The sequence below is a fragment of the Plutella xylostella genome, chromosome 10, assembly GCF_932276165.1.
Source record: "Plutella xylostella chromosome 10, ilPluXylo3.1, whole genome shotgun sequence".
Taxonomy (NCBI): Eukaryota; Metazoa; Arthropoda; class Insecta; order Lepidoptera; family Plutellidae; genus Plutella; species Plutella xylostella.
In genome coordinates this window covers 5433875-5458607 of record NC_063990.1, presented here as the reverse complement: position 1 = coordinate 5458607, position 24733 = coordinate 5433875, and the positions used below count along the sequence as shown (strand labels likewise).

General features: G+C 38.5%; 1 protein-coding gene across 2 annotated transcripts; it reads right to left on the bottom strand.

Annotated features, from left to right (window-relative positions):
- Positions 1 to 3443: 3443 nt before the first annotated feature.
- On the bottom strand, positions 3444 to 24071 carry LOC105394193 (integrin beta-PS). 2 transcript variants are annotated; one of them, XM_038118181.2, is made up of 17 exons: positions 23938 to 24071; positions 17765 to 18075; positions 15107 to 15259; positions 14536 to 14764; positions 14080 to 14164; positions 13303 to 13473; positions 12794 to 12901; positions 12215 to 12367; positions 11698 to 11820; positions 11166 to 11333; positions 10459 to 10698; positions 9944 to 10118; positions 9474 to 9580; positions 6387 to 6534; positions 5996 to 6129; positions 5225 to 5377; positions 3444 to 4720 (listed from the first exon to the last, which is right to left on the bottom strand). In XM_038118181.2, exons 2-17 carry the CDS (start codon positions 18045 to 18047, stop codon positions 4655 to 4657), a joined length of 2496 nt encoding a protein of 831 aa, XP_037974109.2. In that variant the 5' UTR covers positions 18048 to 18075; positions 23938 to 24071; the 3' UTR covers positions 3444 to 4654. The 2 variants fall into 2 exon arrangements, with proteins under 2 accessions (XP_037974109.2, XP_037974111.2); XM_038118183.2 differs by lacking the exon at positions 23938 to 24071 and adding an exon at positions 19340 to 19616.
- Positions 24072 to 24733: the final 662 nt, after the last annotated feature.

Genomic DNA, 24733 nt, shown 5'->3' with positions numbered 1-24733 from the left:
GCATGACTGATCATTTACTTACCCAGCTAAGACATGTTAGCCGGGTTTCATTTATCAACTATTACAATTGTTATTGTTGTGTTAATCAATCTTTATTAATTGATGTCATCTACCAAGGAATGCTGCCAGAGCTCATAATATTCACACGTAATGATACAGAATGATAGTAGCCCACAAAATTGGTGCAAAGGCTTATAAAATAACTTTCCTTCCTAGTAGGACTGCACAGGAACTCGTTAACCGCCGAGTTAGTTAGAATACAAAATTAGACTGTGTGTTACTTGTGAATCTAGAATATGAATATAGTGACCTGCATCATGTTTTGAAAAACTGAATACTTAGTTATCCGCCAGTGTCACAGCCTTCATCTAATCTTTTCCAGTAGCTGATGAGGCTGAGATATTTAGTAAAATTATCTTCCCTTCAAGCACCACTCCTCGTTCCAAGGACTAGATGCCGCGCCAGGTGTTGCAGGCCGTGTCGTCGTACGGGGCTTACTGAGCAGGTCCACGAGGCTCCAGGGTCGGCTGCTGCATTTCTGAGGTCAGTCCAGAATTACATACCCTAGTCAGCATGTGCTGACCTGAGCCCCAGCGGCCTGGATCGATATTCTACATTTTACAGCTTTTAAATATTGTTGCAAAGTATTTCACTGGTTCCATCCATTCGGCTAGTGTATGTTAAAAATATTGCCTTGACAATAACAAGATTTTGATCAATAATTACTTATAAGTATTGCTTTCGAAGAGGCACTGTGTGTATCCATATGTATAAATACCTACCTATATGTATACGTACATACCTTCCATAACTTTCTGACAAGTCAGGAATAATAAGGAAGTACTTAAGTCTTATGTATACTTATACCTTTCTTTTTAGTATATCTATTACCTAGAAATCTATGCACTATAAATTTATAGATTCAAATATTTATCTACTGATATACTCATCAGTAGCTTATGGGTCACAGTTGGTTTTCTCTCCACCATGCGATAATAAACACATCTCACAATGTTTAACTAGGTTTCAGATAGGCTCAGACTACATAATAGACGCATTTTTCCTGAAATAAAAATGACATATTATGTATCTAGCCTATCTGAAACCTAGTCATTTCTGCATGGTGATATTACAACTGAGGCGCGCGGGCGACTCACTCTATTTATATAGGCACCCGCACCTTGCAAATTAAAGGTGGAGAGAAAAATGGACTTTATTTAACTGTCACTGTGACCCTTATGATGCCGAACACGGAGAAAGTCGAAACGCCATATCTCACAATGTTTAACTAGGTTTCAGATAGGCTAGATACATAATATGTCATTTTTATTTCAGGAAAAATGCGTCTATTGTACCGCTTGGCTACCTAAGAAACCTGAATACAAACATGTTTGCGAAAGTTACTGCTGATGGCCAATAACAATAATGGGTCTATTTACTAAAGCAATCTGAATCAGGGCTGATCCAGTAATATCTCTTGTCGAATCGCTAGACATTTTAAAATTTACGGCCCATTTACCCACCGCGGCGGCGGCCCGCGATAGGGCTATAAAATAAAAGAAGAAAAATAATAAAAACTGCAAGCTCAGCGCACCGCGCACCCTACGACACTGATAATATTTGTAGCCCGCAACAAACACCTTATCACTGTATGAACGGTTACGAAACCATAAAATAATAGTGTACTTACATATTTTATTAAACTATATATTACTTACGTTCTTTATAGTTATAGTGCCATAGTGTTCATGTAAATAGTATTTTTATGAGGTACGGTGAATTTAATGCTGAAAATCATACACTGCAGGGTGTAAATGAAATGATACTGATAAATTTAACCACATTAAGATGATAAATGATGACCAATGGTTAAACCGTATAACATTGTATACTACCTACCCTTCTTAATACATATTTAAATTCCTACATTATCTACATCGAAAAGAATCTCAAAACTTTTGTAAAAGAATTAAAATATCCATTTAATTTCCTCTTTGAACGGAGTTTACACAAAGCTTCCGATAACAAACATTGTCTTTATGGATTTAGAATAGGACTCTTTATAAAATGAAGGCACTGATATCTCAAGAAATCTACTTACAGCGCTTCGTGGAAACTAAGGTCACTAACAACTTTGGCATACGGAGTAAATAGATCAAGAAGATAACCACATTTACATTCACCTTATTATTATTTACCGGCATATTTACTACCTATACTGTAGGTTAGGTATCTAATTGAAACAGTATTATGTGGCCAAACTTAATGTCATGTTATTTGTTTATAATGAGCTGACAAATAAACAAGACAATAATTGCGGATAAAATTAAATGAAACTGAACACATTAATTAGCAGATGAATCCATGTGAGTACTTATCTATGAAATTAACCAACCAAATAGCTCCTACATTATATTCATAAACAACCACATACGAGTAATGTAATTCAATAGTACACGTACTTAATTATAACAATCTCATTAAATCGCGCAGGTTTCATTAGAAATTTCCATTTGCGTTGAATGTATCCAACTAACCGCAGCACCAAATATTAATTTACATAGGGACGAACGGTACACAACACAATACACCTACGTGCGTCGTACCATCGCTGCCTAGACCTAGACACATACCAACATGAGTACAGCTTTTCTATTCACTTCAATGAAACGCTTCCAAAGCGATAGACTTCACCCTGCATCAATGCTCGAGAGCGTGGCGGACACTCAAAAGCGACCAAATATTTAAAATAGCCTACTTGAAGCGCTATTCAGGACAACGATACGTTATCGAAGCAATGCTGAGCTACAAGGAAATTTATTATTTCTTAGAAACTATTTAACTTTACAACATTTTTGAATTAGCTATTTTACAGATATATAATTATAAATCGCCGCTTGTTCAGGCCTATATAAATAAAAAAAACAACATCGCATCGTCGGTATACCCTGCTACGGATCAGCATGCAACAAAGTACGTAGCTACCGCTCCACTCTACGACGTCGTTTGTACTCACTGTTACTGTAGAGCCGCTTCATTACTCGGAATAGACGGGCCGTAGTGATGCATAGAGTATAGAGTGAACTCCGCTTGACCTCCTTCTTTTGACTGCGCGGATGAACGAACACACTAGCGGGCGGGCCGACCCGCGGGCGACGGCTATAGAGCTATAGACCCGAGTATAGACCCCGATGTATTCATGACAGATTTGTGCGAGGTGCAAGATACACGCTGTAGCACGTAGCATGGAGTGTTTTTCAAGCCGTAGTTATAATTTTTATGAATATCATGGAATCCTTTGCTAATGTGCTGATCACGGCTATTGACTGCAGCGTCGGGATATACCAAGCGTGAAGTGTGTTAAGTGCTGCAAATTTATTCTTGCAAACCGGCAGATTTTCAGCAAAAGCGGCAAAATAAGGGTCGCTTAAGTGAAACAACTGTTTAGGGTTAATTTTATTTTATTAGCTACGATTACAGGCCACATGTGCTATTTTATCGCAATACTTAATTATAATTATATGTACAAACAAAGTTACTAAAAATGAGAAAGACCTGTATCTGAAGAACGTAGTATAAAAATTGCCTGCACAGTAACTAAATGCATTTACAAAAGATAAAATATTTCGAAAGAGAAAATAAAATAAGATGATTAGAAAACGTACACTTAAAAATTAATAAAATATAAAATCTAAAATCTTAGTCATTAAGAATTATTAAATTTCTTAAAATAAATAAACAACCACTTTTAGTATATTTATATATTAGTAATGGCACAATTTATTACTGTTTTAAGGCACTATGTCGAAGCTGTTGTCGGAACTCGAATACAATTAATATCAATATACCTATAGAGTTTTGGCAGTGAGAGCCTCTTACAACATTGCTAGGCATTAGTACCTAATTATATTTTCACGGTTACACATTATTTTGATAATAGTGATATTTATATATCAATTTGTAATTATATTCTCGTCAGTAAATAAACATAATTTCGGCTTAATATGATAGTTACATTATAAAATTTTCTTTACCGCAACTCGTTTCGTCGTTCACAAATTATTTCCGATATAATATATTATAAAAGTTATTTATTTCATTTCATATAACGTAGGCACACAATACTAATGATTATTTACTGAAGCATCCAAAACATAATCATAATTAATAATTTGTATTACATTCGTTTAGTAACGGTTGATGTCCTCCATAAACTACAATAAGTACACATCCACAACACACACTCACACATAAGTACACAAACACCAACATTGAAAGTCTAACTTATCTATAAATTATACTTGCCACCGTACCACCATTATTGTAAATACTTATGTTATTTGTACGCAGAAACTTGTACGAATTCGACAGCTTTCTTGAATCAGTTTTCAGTTATTAAGAGATGGTGGCAGGCGGCTTTTCTCTGTAGACTATCTGATTTTCTAAGTCACCTTCGAAGGCACGTTAAAAGGCAAATACTTTTCGTACGAAGACGTATTACTTCGTTACTTATACGTATAAAAATTCTACAAATTTCGAAATTTTAAAATACTGATAACAAAAATGTCGTAGGCGAGATTTCGAGTAATTTCTGTCAAATTAGCTGTGAGATTTCAAGTCAGTTATCACTACATTTGTCTATTACTTTACTAGTTTACTTGCCAGCGTACGTCGGGTTCTTGAATGTGGACGTCGCCTGCTTGTAGATCGGATTTTCACCCTGCGCAACAAAATAATTCGTTTAAGTCATGGTTCTATTTTAAATCTCCATGAATACATATGGGGAAAAGTAAAACTTTTATATAAGGATCATTAAAATAACTTCCAACATTATAATACTGTGAGGAATAAATAATTGGCAGCCTTAATCCCTGAGAGCAATTATAGGCAACTTCTTATACAGTCAGTTAGTTGATTAACATTCCCTGAAACATGGAATAACACACCTTATCATGCTGAGAAACTATTGCTCTACCGTTATATACTATGTACGTTATACACTATATACTATGTACTATTAAATGGTACGATACGAGTACGTTTTTTTTAAAAAAAAACTGCATGAACTTTTTAGACATACTATACTTTTTTTCATACCCTCTACAATAATGTTACATTCTAATGTTACTAACTTAACGTGTCTTCTAACAATCGCTGTAAGTGACTCACTTGTTACTTGAATAAATTAATTAAATTATTATTAATAAAGGAGGGCCCAACTCACCGTGTCCCACTTGGCCATCATGCGTTCCTTCTCGAAGCGCGCGAACTCGCGGCGGTCGTGGATGGTGGTCACCATCTTCCACAGCATCAGCAGCGCCAGCCCCACCAGCACGATCGCCGCGATCACGCCCAGCACGATGCCCAGGATGAACACCTAAGGAACATTTTGGTTTATTAATATGATGGTATTAAGAAACACTTTCTGTATTATCACAAAAAACTTTACACATTGTTTAACAAGTGTTGAAGTGCTAAACATCTGTTAAATACTATCAAGTTTTTTGTAGTAATACCCTTAGCTAAATGCTAAGGGTTTTTGTAGTAAAACATCTTTTTTTTCGTAAATTTTCACCTTTCATTGGTAATGATGAACAAAATATTCGAGGCGTTTAAAGAAGAAAAAGAATGTGCTTATTACTTTTTAATGAGCCAACGGATTTCAAAGAATCACACCTAAGCATTCTCAAGTCACCTATTAAACAAAATATTTCGTTCTCTAAACCCAAGTAAAACTAATACCCATAGGTGTGAGGGGCTGGTAAATTAAACTCACATATAAATTCGTTTTAAGTGGACTGTATTCAAATAATTATTTAATTTGGCTAGGCTAAGTACATGAGAAGTTAATGCGACCGCGGTAATGAGGTAACTGAACTTAATCTATAGCTACTTACAGATACTAACATATATGCTATACATCTGTTTACTATAGCTAGCTATGTAGGTATAAATCTATATGTGCGTTTCGTACAATAGGTAAAAAAATGCGTACCTTAGGCGGGCAGTCCCGGTCCTTCTGCGCTCGCACATTCAGGTGTTGCGTGTACGAGTAGGAGTACACGTACACGTACAGACAGTCCTCGTCGTCGTAGAAACTGCACAGGTACTCGCCGCGCGTCTCGTTCGCTGGTGACAATTGTAATTGTGACCATTAATATTTGTTTAGCCATACGAAATAATATTTTAAATAGGTACAAGGCAGCGGGAAAGTACGGACTTTTAATTCTTGGTCTTTAAATTGATTGTTGGCTAAACGGTTTTACTTGTAAGATGCCATTCATAAAAAAAATAATTAAAAAAGCTATGAAACACGAAAATGAAAATTCCTACAATCGCTAGTGGCGACATCTGCAATCGTCAACACATAATCAAATGAAAATCACCTTCAATCTTCCCCTCTTCAATGACGGGATTCAACGAGCAGTTTCCGCACTCGAGCCCCGGCGGCGCCTCCATGTCGAACATCGGCCCGCGCTTGTGAACCTCGCACAGCACGCAGTCCTTGTACTCCTTGCATTTGCCGGTGCAAGCCTGTTCAAAACCAATCATCACATTAAATTTTCATGCCATAGCGATTAGTGATGTAACGAATGTGTGTTTTTGGACATTCGCGAATGCGAATGCGAATACCTGATATCGACATTCGCGAATGCGAATGCGAATGCGAATATTCAAGTTGTGTTCCAATTTGGCGCCATTTGTATGGTTTGGTGGGGTCTTTTGAAACTATACAAGGCCAAAACGCACCCATCGTGTGATAGCAGTAGATTCAAAATAAACAATATATATTTTACTTGAAAATATAGGTATACGTATATTTTCAACTTAGTTGGGCCAACATTGTTACTTGAAAATATACTGCAGTAGTTACCACTGCGTACTAATCCTGTATATTTTCAAGCTCCAAGCGGAAGTGCGAGCACTTGAAACTAAACATGATTAGTTTACCAGATAGGCATTATTATTTATATGAAATAAAAGTAATACCTACTATACTCGCGTCGCGAGCAATGAAAAAGTTCCAGAGACCTCATCATCACGACCCAACACGTCCCCACTGCTGGGGCACGGGTCTGCTTCCAACGAAGGAAGGGTTTTAGGCCTAGTCCACCACGCTGGCCTAGTACGGGCTGTGGACCCCAACACAAGCAAGCTTGTGCTGAGAGAGTAGTCGGAGTTGGTGGGCAACACGACTGTCAGATGTTTTCACGCTGCCCGAAGGCCTCCGACTAGGCTTAATGACCTCAGTGATCAGATTACGATAACTGAAGCCTGCTCGACTACGGCCGCTTCACCAGTGAACCAGTGACGTAATTTGGTGCTATACAAATTACTCATAAACAGAAAATAACGCCTTAATGACGCCGTCTGCAATATTGAAGTAAATAATGTGATCAAATTAAAAATTAAATGTTTATAAAAGTCCCCATCATTTGGTGTCGACATTTTGTTAGTTGAACTTTTTCATTGCTCGTGACTCTTAATTCCTTTACAATAACTGACTTATTACGTAATGAGATTAGGAGGGTAACTTGTAAAAAAAAACGTTATAGACGAATGGATTTTGATTTGTTAATTATTTTCAAATAGTTTTTTTAAGTACTGATATTCGCAAAACATTCGCACAAAGTTTTGCGAATGCGAATGCGAATATCCAAAAAAGTGCGAATATTCGCGAATGCGAATGCGAATATTCGTTACATCACTAATAGCGATATTTATTTAGCAGCGACATCTAGTGTCGAATAGCTGAACTAAATAACATTTGAATGTAGTAAACCGGAAATGTAACGATACGGACGTGACCCGTAGGTAAAGCAGTGCAATAAACAGAACCAATCCGGAAAATGAAGGAAAGCGGAAGTAGTCGTTTACATACTTGTATTGGAGGGAACCGGAAATCATCTTAAATGATAAAACAGTGCCAACAGAACAAATTCGGAAAACAAAGAAATGGAAGTATCCTTTTAGTGACCGGATATCCGGTAAAGGTAAAACAGGCCCTATACATATACTATTTGGCACCGGAAATGACCTTAGGGTAAAACAGTGCAGGAAATCAGAACGGAAGTAACCCGTAGGTCAAGCAGTGCAACGAACAGAACCAATCCGGAAAATAAGGAAAGCGGAAGTAGTCGTTTAGATACTTTTAAATTGTACATTTTAATTGTGTAGGGGACTTAAAAAAATGAAAAGATAAAACAGTGCCAAAGGCATGGAAGTAATAATACAACAGGAATGCGCACTCACCAAAATGATGCAAACAAAAAAAGACCTAACGTATTCACCTTAAGACTTATATTTGAAGTGAAAAAGGCCGCGAGCCGATAGAGAGGGTTACCACAGAGCCCTTCCTCTCTTTCTAACAATTGCCAGGATTTAGTTGTGTAAACTTTAGTAGATTTTGTACGAAGAGAGCTATGCAAAAAAAATATTAAATTAACTCATAGACTACTGTATTTCATATCATTTTCAAAAACAAATAATATAATAAATCATTATAAACATGTAATTTTAATTAAATATTTGGTATTTGTATGAATAATAATTTCATAAAAAATATTGGTAGTTTTTCTAAATACTTTACGACAAGACCGAAGTTGTCAAGATGACGGATGACGTTTATACTGTTGTGAGAGACGTTATGGTTAGGGTGACCATTCATTCATACTTTTGAATCACTTTCCATTAATTAGGACCTGTTTCATTCAACTTTTTGTTTTATTTTATACCTAAGTATCATTAGGTATTATTGTGACTGTTATCTTATAAGGCTGGTAAAGAGTTATGAGCTGTTGATTTTTTTGGTGATAGATATGAGTATTATAAGATAATAATTTATCAAGCTTAAAACCGGCGGAAGCAATTAGGTTGAGATATTTTTTTTGAAATCTTATGATTTTCATCAACTACACTTTACTAGACTATGTAAACGGAACACCCACAGAGTAAACACGTTTTAGGTAACTACATAGTTGCTTTTAATGTTAACCTGTTTTGACAATCTATACAAATTTTACCTTCACCCCATTTGTTTACTCAATTGTCATATCACCAAAATACATTCGTACGTGCATTGCAATCGAATTTAGTATTCGAATAATAGGTGACTTTGTGACCATCGACACCTATTCGCGACATGATAGATTAGAAGTGATGTCTCATGAATTACCTAAAATTATGGTCACCAAAAATAGAAAGAGATGGAGGGCTCCGTGCTGACTATCTCTGTCGGCTCGTTTTTTTGGTGCAGTGCGCATTCCTGTTGTATTATTACTTCCATGGCCAAAGGCTAGCATAATCGAAAATAAACAAACGGAAGTGTAACTTTACGTAAAGTGACCGGAAATACGGTAAAGGCAAAACAGGCCCTATTATTTATTTAATATTACTATAATTATTTGCAACCGAAAAAAATCTCAGCGACAGAAAATGTAATAACAAATATACAGTTTCCATAATAAACTTACCGGGCACTTCTCACAGAAGGTTCCGGAGTACTTCTGGTCATCGTTGACGTTGCACACACATTTACCGCATACGCACTTGCCGTTTCCGTTGCAAATCTTGCCGTTTTCTGTAAATAAAAGTCATTCATATTATTTATAGGACCTTTTAAATATTTTTTTTTTTTTTTTTTTTAAATAAAATGGTTCTCTTGATCAGTGACAGTTCATTTAAAAAATACAAACTAATCTAAATAGCTAATAATTTCAACCATCTTTCACGCGGCTGAACAGGTTAACTTTGGTATAAAAACAGATTGGATCAAAAAACTCGTCAGCCAAAGTCCAGTATTAGTCACCGACACTCTAAAGTCGATGGCTCGACGATCTTTTTTGCTAGTGAAGTACTACTTAAGGTGCCACACGAGCAAAAAAAATACCCACAAGTGCTCACTTGTACGTCTATCAGCTACTTTTTTATCTAAGGAACCCACCTGGCGACCGGCACGGCTCCTGGCTCTTGAGGCACTGGCACGCGGGCCCCGAGTACTCGTCCGTGCACTCGCACTTGCCGCACGCGCACAGCCCGTGGTCCGGCCCCGAGCACATCAGGCCCTTGTTCATGTCGCACGTGAAGTTGTCGCACTCGCAGTACGGGCCTGAGATCACCTGCGAATTGATAAAATTTATTTAACTGTCTATCCACTCAAAGATCCATGGTTGGATGTGTCTTTGTGCTAGTTTATGGTAGGGATAACCAACTGATTTAAACCCGAGACCTATCTTTTTGCTGACGAAATTCTTTGGTGTAGAAAAGGGTCACTGAAGAATCACTGGTCTCGAAAACTTAGGTAGAAAAGCAAACTATTCAGTTGCTATAACCGACTGCATTAAGCGCCTCGCACGACAAATCCACAGGCTACCAATGTCTGAAGGGAGGATTGTAAAATGGCTAGCTACTGCTTAAAAAACCTCTTCTTAAACATAGCAGTAATACCACCTAACTCACCATACTAGGGTCATCCATCTTATTGCACTCGCACTGTCCACAAAAACACGTTCCTCTATTAGAGCACAGCGGTCCAGTAGTAGAGTTTAGCGGTCGACAGCCTCGCTCCTGCTCGGCCGAGGCGCCGCCGCCCTGCGCCGAACACTCGCACGCCTTGCCGAAGCGGCCCGGGTCGCACAGGCACACGCCGCACGCGGATATGCCGAAGCCGTTGCACACTGATGGGCTGTCGTCGTACGCCTGCGGGGTTGGGAGTAAGGTAAGTTATTGCTTAGAGAGTTATCGCTTCGGTAATGAATAATGTTGAGGTTTGTTTGCAGTTTTTGTTGTTTGAGACCAATTAGAATGTCCCAGGCCTTCATGCAATAAGATGTCCGATGGACACAGCATCCGATTTCAGTCCCACTAACAATAAATTTGTACCGTATTTTGCGAGTAACTTCCTAAAGCTTCTCGTAGCTTAGCTATAGAATTATCCGGGCTTGCTACTGCCATTTACACTTGAGCTATGCTACAAAGGTTTCACATAAGAGACTCAATATAAATCCCTCGCTAATACAAAAAGCTTTTTGTCTCAGCTGTTCGATAATAGCTGTCTGGCTTTCTACAGACATTTACACTGGAGCTATGCTCGGCTATTTCACAGGAGTGGCCCATATACAATATACACCCCTGGCTCTCGGAAAATACATAATACCAATACTCACATGGTGCCCCTTATGTTCACACGGACAGTCGCACAGCATGTCGAGCTCGACGAGCAGGCTCTCGGAGATGCCGACGGGGTGGATCTGGAACTGCTGCCGCCACTCGCGCGGGTCCGCCGGGCACTCCTTCAGCGTGATCTCCGCCGTGAACTGGACCACGTCGCCTACCTGTGATAGGGGGGAGGAGGATTTGGTTAAATTGTATATTAGGCGGATTGTAAATGTTCTGCAAGATTTTGTAAATTAGAAAATGGGTTGGTTCGACCGTCTTTACCGAGAATTTTAAACAAAACAGCGTGATAGATCTAGTAGAATTGTTTTAAATGTAAGAGATAGGTTCGGTCATGCATAGCGTCATCGTTGGGTTTAGGGTAACAAATTAATCAATTATGCCACTTTTAAAGGAATTTATATAGTTTTTTGGTCTCGGCCGAAATCCATGACCCATACGTGTAAGTAATACTTTTTCCTCTTAGGTCAATGTTAATGATTTTAAGTATAAATTGAAACAAATTAAGGATAATGAAGTAACCTTGAGTCCGTCGCACTTGTTGGTCTGTATGACGTTGTTCTTGTCGCCGAGGCACGACGAGTAGTACACGATCTGCACGGCGTTCGACGAGTTGTCCTTCATTTCCACGGAAGACGAGATTTTCTGCAAACAAAATTATGGACATCAGAATTTCACATTAGAAGTTTATCATAATAATTTTATTTTAAAGCGATTTATAACATTGATTTTATTGTTGTTCATAAAAGTCGTTTGTCTTTCTTGATATTTCATCATCTCATTGTAAGCTTTGCATCATTATCAGACGATAATCATTCTGTACTGGATATAATAATATATGCTATATAACTTCTTCATCCAACCCAACTCAATAAACCCTTTTGCTTTGCCGCCGATTAATTCTTGTACAAATGGCCGCGATGCTGCGATGCTGGCTCGCAACAACCGTGACCCGTGTCTCTCGTATCTCTCCCAATGGAAAAGAGACGTTCGATGGAAAATTCACTTTAAGCTCTACAATAAAAGTAACAATACTCACGTTGTACTGGTCCCGGACCAGGTCGACGACGTTGCTGGAGTCCTCGCTGAGCACGCCGGAGCTGGAGCCCTCGATGTGCTTGCTCAGCTCCTCGTACACGGAGATCTGCTCCTTCGTCACCGCGAATATCACGTTGATCGAGTGCTCGCGGGCCTGCCAGAGTTATTATAGCATGTAAATATAAATTAAATTAGAGGTAAAGGTGCGTAAAACTAAGCGCGGCAGTCAACATTGATTTGTCGACATTCGTTGTGATTGGACGCAGTAAATGCATGCAGTTTATTGTCCATACATTGAGAGGAAAAATGTATGTTATCGGGACATTTCATGATAGTGACCTCTAACTTGTGATAGATTTATCTCATAGAAATAAATAAACTAATATTATTGTCTCTAGAGGAGTCACTATCAATGATTAAATTCGCACATGATCAGAGTGCTGTGCAGAGTAAAAATACTCAAATGAAATTGCATAAAAACCCCGCTCATGTAATTTCATTGGTCGAATCGAGCGTCGCACACCGCTCCGCTCCCTCGCTCTCTGCTGTTGTCGACATGCAGCCAGTAAATATTGTGTACCTTGAGGTTGATCTGCGAGATGCTGGGGTAGTCCTGCAGCGTGGAGTGCGTGTAGCTGTCGTCCTCCATGTGGCACTCGCCGTCGTTGGGTTGCACGATGCCACCGAGCTGTATACAATACGAGGTGTAAATATTGCAGATAGTGGAGTTAGGGAGTCTGAATGAGCCGCATTATTGCTTTAAAATGAATTAGAATTATGCGTCGCCGACATCGACATACTCAATATTTCAATGCATCCATAAGTTTTACAGGTGTTCAATAAATTAAATTATCGCAAAAATACGCCGCAGAAGACAGTGTAAGAGATAGATTAGGCTTGCAATTCAAGAGCAAAGTACCATAATTGTTGCAGCTAGAGGGAAATGTCCAACGACTATCGATTTGTAATAAGAAAATAAATTACCTACCTATAGTTATCTACAGGCCTGTTGAATAAGTAGACGTGATATTAGCTATTACAGAACCAGTAGAACACAAAAAAACTTTTTTAACTTAAGATTCAGCTCACCTTCCCATCCCCGGCGTAGTGGAACCCGGCGTCCGTGGAGAACACGAGCAGACGGCGCACCTGGTCGCGCCAGCCGATCTGCTGCTTGCACACGATGGCCTGCATGATGGCGTCGAACCCGCCCTCCGGCGCGTCCAGGTTGCCGGATACGTCGGCGCGCGCTACCGCGTCCTATGGAGATAAGTATGTTCAAACAATGGTTATGATGGATTTATACTGTTCTTGCTGTTACCGTGAGCTTGGTTTTGTCTTTAAGCCCCTTAGTATAAAATGTAGACTAACGATAGTTCTGGTTTAGAACCGGTTACAGTCAGAGATTTCATATAAATCAGTAGCCCGGGTTTAAACTAGAACTATATTTAGTGTTAGTTTTATATTAAAGGAGTAAGGGATGTTCTGTTAAGAAAAAATATCTACATAATTGAGTTTGGCTCAATGACCAATGACCATGACCAATCGTCATTGAATTGTTTTATTGCGATAGGTAATGTGTAGACCATTCACTAGATGCCTAGAAAATCAAATTAATCATGTATTGCAGCTATTGTTATATCTATTTGTATATCCTGTTGTGTCATACTCGTGTATAAACATAATCATGAAATTCACTAGAATACCATAGAAACTATTACAGTGTAATAAAGTAACCATGCAGAAATAATCAAGATAATAAATGTACAAACTAATGTTAGATAACTTAATTAGAGTACAAAGACTGGTCGTATCGCTTATAGCTATCTCTTCCATACAACATTTGGGTGAAATATAGGTACTTACGTCAAAGGTTTCAGTGTCCATGCTGAGGGCCATCTGGTTCTTGAACCCGTAGGGGGCCGCGCAGCCATCACAAGGAGATATCAAACTGAAATAAAATAAATATTTTTATATTTTGTCTAGAAACGTCTTGTTACGGGTCATTTTGTGTTCAGTGTGAGGACAAGGGAATGCTTTAAGTATAAACTTTTAGTGCTTAATAATGGTAAACTACTACTTAATTTGCATCAATATCAATTGGTTATTTATAGCGTTATATATGATTTCGCACTAAATTGGATCATGAAGTGTTATGTACTTGTAGACCTTGTAGTTTTATATAACCATTCAAATAGCAATACTCATCATTGTCCTAAAGGTGGAATAACATGGGATTTGGACTAATCATACCGAATTACAGGTCATGGGATTTAGATTAAAGGTTAGACGAATTAAAGGTCATCAACACAACCGACTCACTTCTTAGGCACAGTAGACACGTAGGGCATCACAAGCTTGTCTACGAAGGAGCCGAACCCAAGGCGGAAATTTGACGTGATATTCCTCATGGTACTGGACAGCAGACTGCCCAATGTACTCAGCTTCTCCTTGTCGTTCTTCATGGAGCGACTCAGGTCCATCAAGTAGTACAGGTCCACCGGGTAGTCTTGGGCTTGGGAATAGGCGACGTCTAGTTTCTGCATCTGGTCTGTGGAGTGAATGGGCTGTTAATGTTTGTGTTGCTTTAGTAACGGTATACTCGTATAGCTGTGGTTTATTATGAACGAGAATTAATTGAAATCTATATTCGGAGTTGGGAGAGTAGCATTGACTCACAATTGATATGCAAACAAATCTTTAATTGCCTAAACGAGCGTAACATATACGCTCTCAAATTCAATTCATAGTCATCTACTATTCTTTTTTCTTTAACTTGCCTTAACACACATCAGGATAAAGACAGCTCAAGAATATCTCCGCTTTTTTTCGATCCTTATAAATCAAACGAGTGCTGTAAATGACGCATTAATGACGGAAACACATGACTTACTCATGCGCAGTTGCAGCTTGACCCTCTGCGGCTTGACCTGCACGAGTCCCCCCGCGGCCCCCGCAGCCCCCGCCGCGCCCCCGGCCCCGAAGCTGCCGCTCATGCTGCTCTGAGACTCCTCGTATGATGACGCGCTCATGCCGCGGCCGTGCGCTGGAAAAGCAGTAATAGTTTGAAAACAAATATTATCACTTGGGAAAATCTGAAGGCCTAAAACCAAATGAAGCGAGCATAAAAAAACTGTTAGAACATAACATATAATCGCATTTATTACACTCAATCAGCTGATTGTTTTTTTTATGTTATACAGTATGAGGAGATGATGTTCTGACTGCGACCGACAGCAGTGTCTCTTTAGTAATATGCATAGAAAACACTTCCAGGATAAACTTTGGCTTAGGTTTGAAAAAAAACACTAGACAATGTTAACTGTGATTCAAAATACAAATACAAAAATACAAATACAAAAATTGTTTATTGTCTTAACAAAGATTTCTTAATAACTAGTAATTTGAAGCCTCCTTTTAGGCGTTGGAAACGCCTGTGCCAGGAGACTCCGCTCTTCCTGTATATCATCTAGTTTAAACTTAAGCGTTTATTACTGATTAACAATTTTTGGTTTTGCATGCAATAGATTAAAAAATAAAAATAAAAATTAAAAATAACAATTCAGAATGTGTACGTAATTGATTAATTATAAATATAAAAGTACCTGCGTGGAGTGTGCGCGTGTGTGTGTGTGTTTGTGCGTGTGTGTGTGTGAGTGTGTGTGTGTGAAGGTGTGTAATTGTGTATCAGTTGAGTGTGCTTAATTGTCACTGTAAGTGTAATATTACGACAATTCCGATAAAAGTTCCTCTGTTTCCGTATAATTAAGTTTAGCTAGCCACTCGCTTACAGAAATTTTGCATTCTTTGTATGTTTTGTCCGCGATGTCCAGCTGTTTGTTGAACCTATTATATAGTTGGGCAGAACGTGTTTGGAATTGTATACTGGCAAATTTAGTTTTAGTACTTGGGACGATGGCAATTTTATGTTTCCGTCTTTTTAGTTTGAGGGTTGCATTAGGTTTTACTATTTTATGATATTTTAAAATGGTGTGTGTTATGAAAAGTTTTCTGACAGACTGGAGACCGCACTCCTCGTATAGTTTTTCAGTGGAATAGCGTCTTTTTTTAAACATCATAACTTTTAATAACGATCGCTGAGCCCTTTCCACTTCTAGGAAACGTGTTTTAAAAGTTCCACCCCATATAGGGATACAGTAGGAAATTACGGATTGTACCAGAGCTACGTAAATACTATTCAATATTTCCTTTGACGCAACATGTCTTAAGTTCCTAAACATCCATATAAATTTCCTTATTCTACTGCTAATGTACTCAATTTGTGGATACCAAGAAAGGCGCTGGTCTATCATCACACCAAGATATTTGGTTTTATTTACTTTGGAGATTATAGGACAGCCACAGTCAGTGCTCTGTTCATGACAGTTATGTATTTTAATTTTATAATTTGCAGGTGGTTGGTACTTATCATAAATGCTAAAGCATATGAAATTAGTTTTCTCTGTATTGAGACTTAGAAGGTTTAATTCTAACCAAAGAGAGACCTGTCTCATACCTCTTTCAGCTGATTCCTTAGCTTCCCCCCAAGTCTCTCCAGAGAAGACAATCGCTGTGTCATCAGCATACGAGAAAATTTTGGCACTGGCAATATTCATATTGCAAAGATCGTTGATATAGATCAGAAATAAGGTTGGTCCTAAGACACTTCCTTGTGGTACGCCGTATGACACACCAATGTCCTCACTATAACAATCACCTATTTTCACCCTTTGTACTCTGTTTGATAGGTAGTCTTTGAAAATTGAAAGTTGGGGGCCACGAATTTCAGTTATTTCGAGTTTCTTCAGGAGGATGGGGATAGATACGGTATCAAAGGCTTTACGAAGGTCTATGAACACAGTGAGGCATTTTTTTCCTTTGTCCACTTGTTCTGTAACAAGTTGAGTTAAGGACAATACTGCGTCATCTGTGGAGATATTTTTTCTAAAACCAAATTGACTCTCAGATATTATTTCAAAGGAATTTAAATAGTTTATTAGTCTAATATTTAAAAGTTTTTCCAATATTTTTGAAACTACAGTTAAAACAGAAATAGGCCGATAATTGCTTATGTCATTTTTATCCCCACCCTTATATATTGGAGTTATATTAGAGCGCTTTAGGGGAGCTGGAAAAATGCCTTGTTCAAAACATAGGTTAGCCAGATGAACTATTATAGGAGTAATCTCGTGTATAGCGTGTTTTATGAATTTAGTTGTGATTCAGAATGTCGTATTGATTATGACAATGTACCTATGTATATTTATGAATCACGCCCAAACTAACCGCACCTAATATCGTAACCCAACCTACGACATAAAATATTGAGCTAATGTGATTTATTTCTACACTCACAGTTCGATAGGCAATCGGTTTCAGGAAATAAACCGACGGATGTAATCAAATGGGAAAATCTATATGACCAATAATAACTACGCTATTTTGGTATTAATGTTTAACGCATGTATGTCGACAACTGGACTGAAATAATAGATTCTGAACCAATAAACACACACAGACACAAACACAAAACAAATGACAACCAACCAACCTCGACTGAGCTCTCTATTGTACATCGGATCGATGGACCGCTGATTGTCGGGATTGAAGATGTAGGCCTCGTCGCAGCCGCCGGTGCCGCCCTCCATGGCCGGGTTGAAGCATCGCGGCTCCTTGAAGCTGGGCTGGAAGCACCACGCGCACGTCGGCGTCCGCATGCAGTCGCTACATGTAGTTTTACTCGAGCAGGGGTTCTGCGCCAGCAGCTGCTCGGCCCGCTGGCACCACGCCACGCCGACTAGGCACAGGAGCACAAGACCCCTCGTCGCCGACATATCGAGTTCTTTTGTTTCAGATCGTAATCTGTAAAGAGGAAACGGACGGTTACTTTACACCGGCAAGCTTATTTGCTAGTCAAGGTCGTGTGAAGAACCCACGCTTATTCACATTGATTCACAGAAACAGATAATACACAGTAGATCTTTATGACCGAGTGCAGACAATATTCCCATCAACAGCAAGCAGTTATCAATGAGTTCAGCTCGTGGGTCGTAAACTAAAAGAACGCGACACGTGCGGCGGCGCGCTCACCTGTGGGCGGGAGCGAGAAAGGGCGCCCGCCCACGCCCGCCGTAAATGAGGCCAGCGCAGTGGAACCGAGACCGCGGCCCAATAACAACGATACTGAATATACCTACTTGTATTTACTGCTTCTATTTTGCAGATCGCATTTGATAGAATGGCTATGGTTTTTTTTTTTCGAATTTATTATCGCATTTATTACACTGTCGGTCATTAATAAGTTAAATAATTATTTCAGTTAAGTACTAGTATATCCTACAGGTATACATATAGCACCAAATATACTAAGTATAAATGTTTTATGCAACAAACAATTCATCTCCCATTTACAGATATGAATCAAGATCTTCAACAACGAAAGCTTAGCTGAGAATTTTAATCTCTATCAGAGTACTCTTGCTTGTAAGAAACCTAGAGATAAAATAACTTACGCAAGCACATAGCTAGGGAAAAGATGCGTGCATTTATTTAAATTTAGTCTCGATCTTTTACTGGAGAATGCAATGAGCACTCAAAGTAAAGGTCGTAAACGGATATTTATAGTTTACAACAGTGCTTGGATACATTTGTGGTAGATGTAAAAGCACAAATAATACAAAACGAGATAGGAAAAGAAAGCCGGGATAGAATGGTTAGCGTTTCTTCCTTGCCAATTAACATTATTATGTCCGGCCGGTAGTAACAGACAGAACAATAGAAGTCCCCAACTGCAAGTCAAAGCCCTGCGTATTGTTTACTTAACTAGGCACGCGATGGTCGAGAGCCGAACGTTTACGTGATGGGTCAAGGGACCGGTCGAAACATTCAGGACTTTAACTAAAGCGTTATGTGAATGACATGAACGATAATACGATTACCTTCAATTAATTTTCGATTTAACGGATTAAGTAAAGTGTATTTTTTATCCCATCCATCAACCTCTGTGTACAAACAGTTTGTTATGAAATCATCAAGCCACGTAATTTACCAGTGTGTACTTGCAGTATTACAGATTTTGGTGCATTACGTTAAAACTGACCTTTATGAAATGTAAAAGGCAAATTACCAAAATTTCAACTTTCGTTTCGTTGCTCTAGAAACACGGTTCTCTGTCTGTTTACACTCTCGCTTATCTCACCAACAGCGTCCAATAAACATTGATCACACATCCGGACTGTTTACATTTTGATATCAACTGCACTGCACAAATTTCACACTATCATTTGTATGTGTCTTTAAACGAATTTCATTTGTAAAAGTGGGCTGTTTTGTTCCAAAATAACATCGCGAGTGCGAGCTGAGCATCCGGCCGCGCATCGGGGATACTCTGCCGTGACTAATTCTGCAGAAATAACCGCCCAGTCAGACGACTATATGACGGCACCGTCACCTCTTCTCAGAATAAACGACTGATAATTACCAATATTCTTATTGACTGGCGGACTCAGAAGGAAAAAAGAGTCTTGAATCTTGATAACTGACCTAACCAAACCCCATGCGATATAGTCAAATGCAAACTCCTGTATTACTATAGGCGCCATCATCATACCGGTCATGGTAGCGGGAAAAGCGTGTGATTTCGGAAGCTTAAAATACAATGCGATCGCAGTGTCCAACATTTTCAGTGTTAGTCTAGGAGGAAAAGACTGATTGATAAGATGATAACATTTGATTTTGTCCTTTTAGCCTTGTATAAAAACTTGTATTTATCAAGTAAATAATGTTGTAGGACGTCCGCAAAATTACGTCATAATCAATAATGTGATGATTCAAGCTGTGTTGCCGTCAGCATTCCTTGCTTACACAATCCGTGGCAGTGGCTAGCCATACCACTATGCTAATTAACTCAAGTAGCGTGGTGGGCCTAAATTATATGCATATGGTGGTGGAAGTGGACGTTACTGACCAGATGCTGGGAGGTTTAATTCAGAAAGGACGAAGAAACTGATAGCATAACTGTGAGATTGCGTCTCATTCATATTTATCTAACTGTGATTATAGATCGTCGAGCTTGCCCTCGGCCTCTATTTGCGGACAGACAGACATACTCCTAGACGAGTAACTGAAGTGCAGTTAGTTGTAACGCCTGGAACTAGGAATTATATGTGCAGCTATGTCAAAACCGGCTTAAGACATACAAAAAATACATAACAGTATGTCCTGCGTCCCGCGCAACTCGTACCAGTTTCCATATAGCGACAATAACGGTTGCCGTATAGATAGTACAGGGTGCAATACGCAAGGTTAATGACCTGTTCCCGAATAGCTCCAGGCTGCGCGCGCGCCGGCGCCTCGCCGCGATGCCGACAAAGGAACCTCTTATCATTTTATCTCGTAATGAGGACGTTGATAAATATAAATATATTTATACCTTAATAGAAAATACTTACCTACAATATGTAGGTAAGTATTTTCTGGTAAGCTTTGAAAAGTATTATTTACTGTGGTATGGTTAGTTTATTTATGATGAATTACACTTGTGTAAGACAACTGAATTATTATTTCACTAAATAGGAATGTCTATATTATCAGATCCATGGCATCACTGATAAGTACCTATACATTTTTCTAAGGGTAGAATTTTCAGTGTCAGCTGATGGTGATGGCTCTGCCTAGCTTGGGGTCGGACGGCCGTGTGTGAGATGTCCCTACATATTATATGATAAGTGAAAAATACAAGGGGTGACACATTACACATCACTCTGTGAGGAAAAATTTTTGTTCTACCATTATGCTCAACAGCCATAGTTTTCAGAATGATAATATCTATACAACTCAGGTTTTGTTGTAAAATTTCACCTTATGTTAATTTATCAAAAAAGTTACTAAGCTTAGTACAAAAATCTGCTGTCTGACACCATAGTACAAGCTGGCAATACATATATTAGGGGCGGCTAATAATTGTAAGAAACAGTTTGCTGATGTAAATAAATGAATGAAAACCTCAGATAATAAATGTAACTATACTCAACAAATAAAATGTATGGAGGAAGGGCCGCTGGTATTAACTACATCACGTAAGTCTACTCTTTTATCTTAGAAACTAAATTGACAAATGCAAATAGGTATATGAATACCAGATTTTATTCAACTTGACATTAATTGCACTTGTAAGTTTTGTATTGGAGATTTAATATTCTTTTATATTGGATACTAAATTTTTATTTAAGGCCTTAGGGGCCTAGTACGGCTAAGATTTATTTGTCAAAATGCTCATTACCAGGGTGTCCACTCGGAATGCTCCAAAAAATTCCCTGACTTTTCCCTGACTTTCCCTGACCGTTTCAGAAAATTTCCCTGACCAAATATCAACATATAAACCAAATTTAAGTAATTTGAAGACAAAATCTTGATTTCAAAGTTTTACATTCATTTGTTTCACACTTATTATAAGTTGACTGCGTAAAATATGTATACAGAGGCAAAAATGGTATATTAATAGGGAAGTAAAGCACTTAACACACACTAACGTTGTTCTACTTCGAAATATTATCTAATCTAATTTTTTAGGATATTAACGATACAATAAATTACTAGGTTTATAGTTATTTCTGTTCTCTAAATTTGCTAAAAATTCAAACTTATAGGCACCTCAAGCATCAAGCAACGCAATTTTTGTGATCAAAACTGCGCCGAATCATGCCGTTGTTAAACAAACACGATGTATTTTTTAAAGGCGAAACCTACCTTCTAGAATATATTATGCTGAAACGATTGACATCAAAATAAAAAAATTGTTGATATTTACTTGGTAATACGATTTCCCCTGAAATTTTATCAAGGCAAGTACCATGTTTGTCACGAGCTACATTTATCTCTATAGCACCCGAGCCCCGTGGCATGAGTGCACAAACGATAGCAAACGTTTTCCTAAATACCTATTTCTCGAGGTTCCCTCTTGAGCCTTAGGAGGTCATTCTAAACAACTTTTGTTGTGTGAGTATTGAAAATTTCCGAAAAAAATCATCATCCGCATCCGCCTTGCAGCTTCCTTAGTCCAAGTTGCTATACTGCCTAGTTTAATAGTCTGACCTAAATTTGACTGATTACCTACCATAAAAGTAGAAATTGAAATCTAAATAGAAATTGAAACAGAACCATTTTTTTGTATGGCTCTCTCCTGCCTGACAAAGTTGTTACTTAGTTGTGTTTTATGAACTTTGATTAAACATGTAGTACAAAATAGAATAAATTTTTGCTCTGCTATATTAGTAAAAAAATAGATTATTGATTAATAGACGCCGCGAGGAGACAGCGTATGCGATCTCGCTGACGTATAAAATAATTAGCAAATTGAGAACCTCCTCCTTTTTTCCAAGTCAGTTAATGAGCGCGGCTGCAGCGCGTCTGCACCAACAAAATGACGTTTTTATCACAAACTTCTAAAAGTCTTTAAACCAAATTGGTTTTGAATGGTGAGATGAGTCACCCTCTTTTGCATTAACCTGTATATATACGAGCTGAGTCTGGGATCTAGCTAATCTTTTAGAAATCCTAATATTTTTTACAACTGTCATATTTTATTGAATTGAAGCGTCCGTAGTCGAGCGGGCCTCAGTGATCGTAACTGATCGCTGAGGTTAAGCAACAACTGACACGGTCAGCCATTGGATGGGTGACCAATTTCAAGTGGTGCATTTCTGGACGCTTCCGTGCTTCGGACGGCACGTTAAGCCGTGGGTCCCGGTTGCTGCTTCGGCAGCAGTCGTTAAGCCTAGTCAGAGGCCTTCGGGCGGCTTGAAAACATCTGACAGTTGGGTTGCCCACTTACCCGACAACTCTCTCAGCACAAGCTTGCTTGTGTTGGGGTCCACCAACCCGCACTTGGCCAGCGTGGTGGACTAGGCCTAAACCCTTCCTTCACTGGAAGGAGACCCGTGCCCCAGCAGTGGGGACGTAATGGGTCGTTATGATGATATTTTATTAAATCACGTAGATTTAAAAAACTTAATTGTATAAGTAATTATTATAGTATAATAGTAAGGATCAGTCAAAAATATTCCAAAACTAAACGAGATTTTATTTTATGACTTATGTATTTCACGTAAAAAAGAAGTATTACTACTAAAGGAAAGTACTAACCATTTTGCTAGAAAAACGACATTTTTCCCTGACTTTCCAGGTGGCCCATCAATTTCCCTGACTTTCCCTGACCACCTAGAGCTTCCCTGACTTTTCCCTGACTTTCCCTGACTTTCCAGATAGTGGACACCCTGATTACAGTTAGGGGGTCACTGTGTATGACAAATAATAAAGTTTTGGAGTGCTGCTCCATGCTGCACCATGACTATATATTGAACCATATATGTATAATGAAAGCTTTAATTATAACTATGTATCTTGTATGTACACCAAAGTTCTCACTACAAAACAGGATATTTGAGGAGCTTGATATTTGATATAAATTATTGACTCTGGTAAATATTGATAATATAATTGCATTACTCATTTCGGAGTTTAAATACCCAGTATAGTATATTTATTAAATTTTAACTATGTTATGTTAAAGAAAAGGTGGATAGTATTGTAATTTGCTCTGAGGCTATGGACCAAGCCAATGAATAAATAGTTCAAACAAACTATCGAAATAAGGTCGCCCGTGGGCCGAACACCCTGATGTTCCATAAATGGTAACTGTGGTTTGAACTGAAAATTCCAACTTACCAGTCTTTGAAGTCTCTGAAGGAGATTTAAAAATATGCACAAAACTATGCTACGTTACATTATATTTCATAAATTTAATAAAATTTGTTAAAAAACACAGCAACTAATTTGACTGATTACTCACTTGATGTTTTTTTTTCTGATGTTGCTACTTGCTAGCTAGAATATTAAAAAAATATCTCTTGATTACCATATTGAAAATAAAATATTGAGGTTGTCTGTCTCGGAATAATAACTGCCTCGCGCTTGGACTAGAGATCTGATGTTTGTTGCGCTTGGACTTGGATTGGGGTGATTTTTCGTTGTTGCTGCACAACACAGTTCTCTTGCTCATTTCATGGAAAAACGCGGACTTGGGTCTCGTCAAAATAGTTATACTTCTATGAGTCTCGATCTTGTGCCTCATGCAAGGATCATTACGTTATACGTCGTATCAATGGCACTTGCCGTCTAGAAGTAATATTATGCTTGCACTGGCCACTGGCACGTTTAGTTGACCAGTCAACCACGGTAGCGATGAGACCACGAAGTTATGAATTATGCGTTCATAAGCATAAGAGATCAAAAATATGCGGCCTATCCAGTAAGGATTCGGAATATCCGAAGCTGTTGAAACGCCTGTCGCACGCAGCACAACACGCCTACCATATTAAGTATTATTATTCTGAGAATGTATCTATGGATGACGACCGAATGGCGTAGTGGTTAGTGACCTGACTACTGAGCCGATGGTCCCGGGTTCGATTCCCGGCTGGGGCAGATATTTGTTTAAACACAGATATTTGTTCTCGGGTCT

Coding starts and splice junctions, on each gene's coding strand:
- LOC105394193 (XM_038118181.2), bottom strand. CDS start 18,047: ATGTCGGCGACGAGGGGTCTTGTGCTCCTGTGCCTAGTCGGCGTGGCG. Junction 12,368..12,793: donor TCTCGCAGATCAACCTCAAG/GTACACAATATT, acceptor TAACTCTGGCAG/GCCCGCGAGCACTCGATCAA. Junction 6,535..9,473: donor CCTTCTGTGAGAAGTGCCCG/GTAAGTTTATTA, acceptor GGTTTTGAACAG/GCTTGCACCGGCAAATGCAA.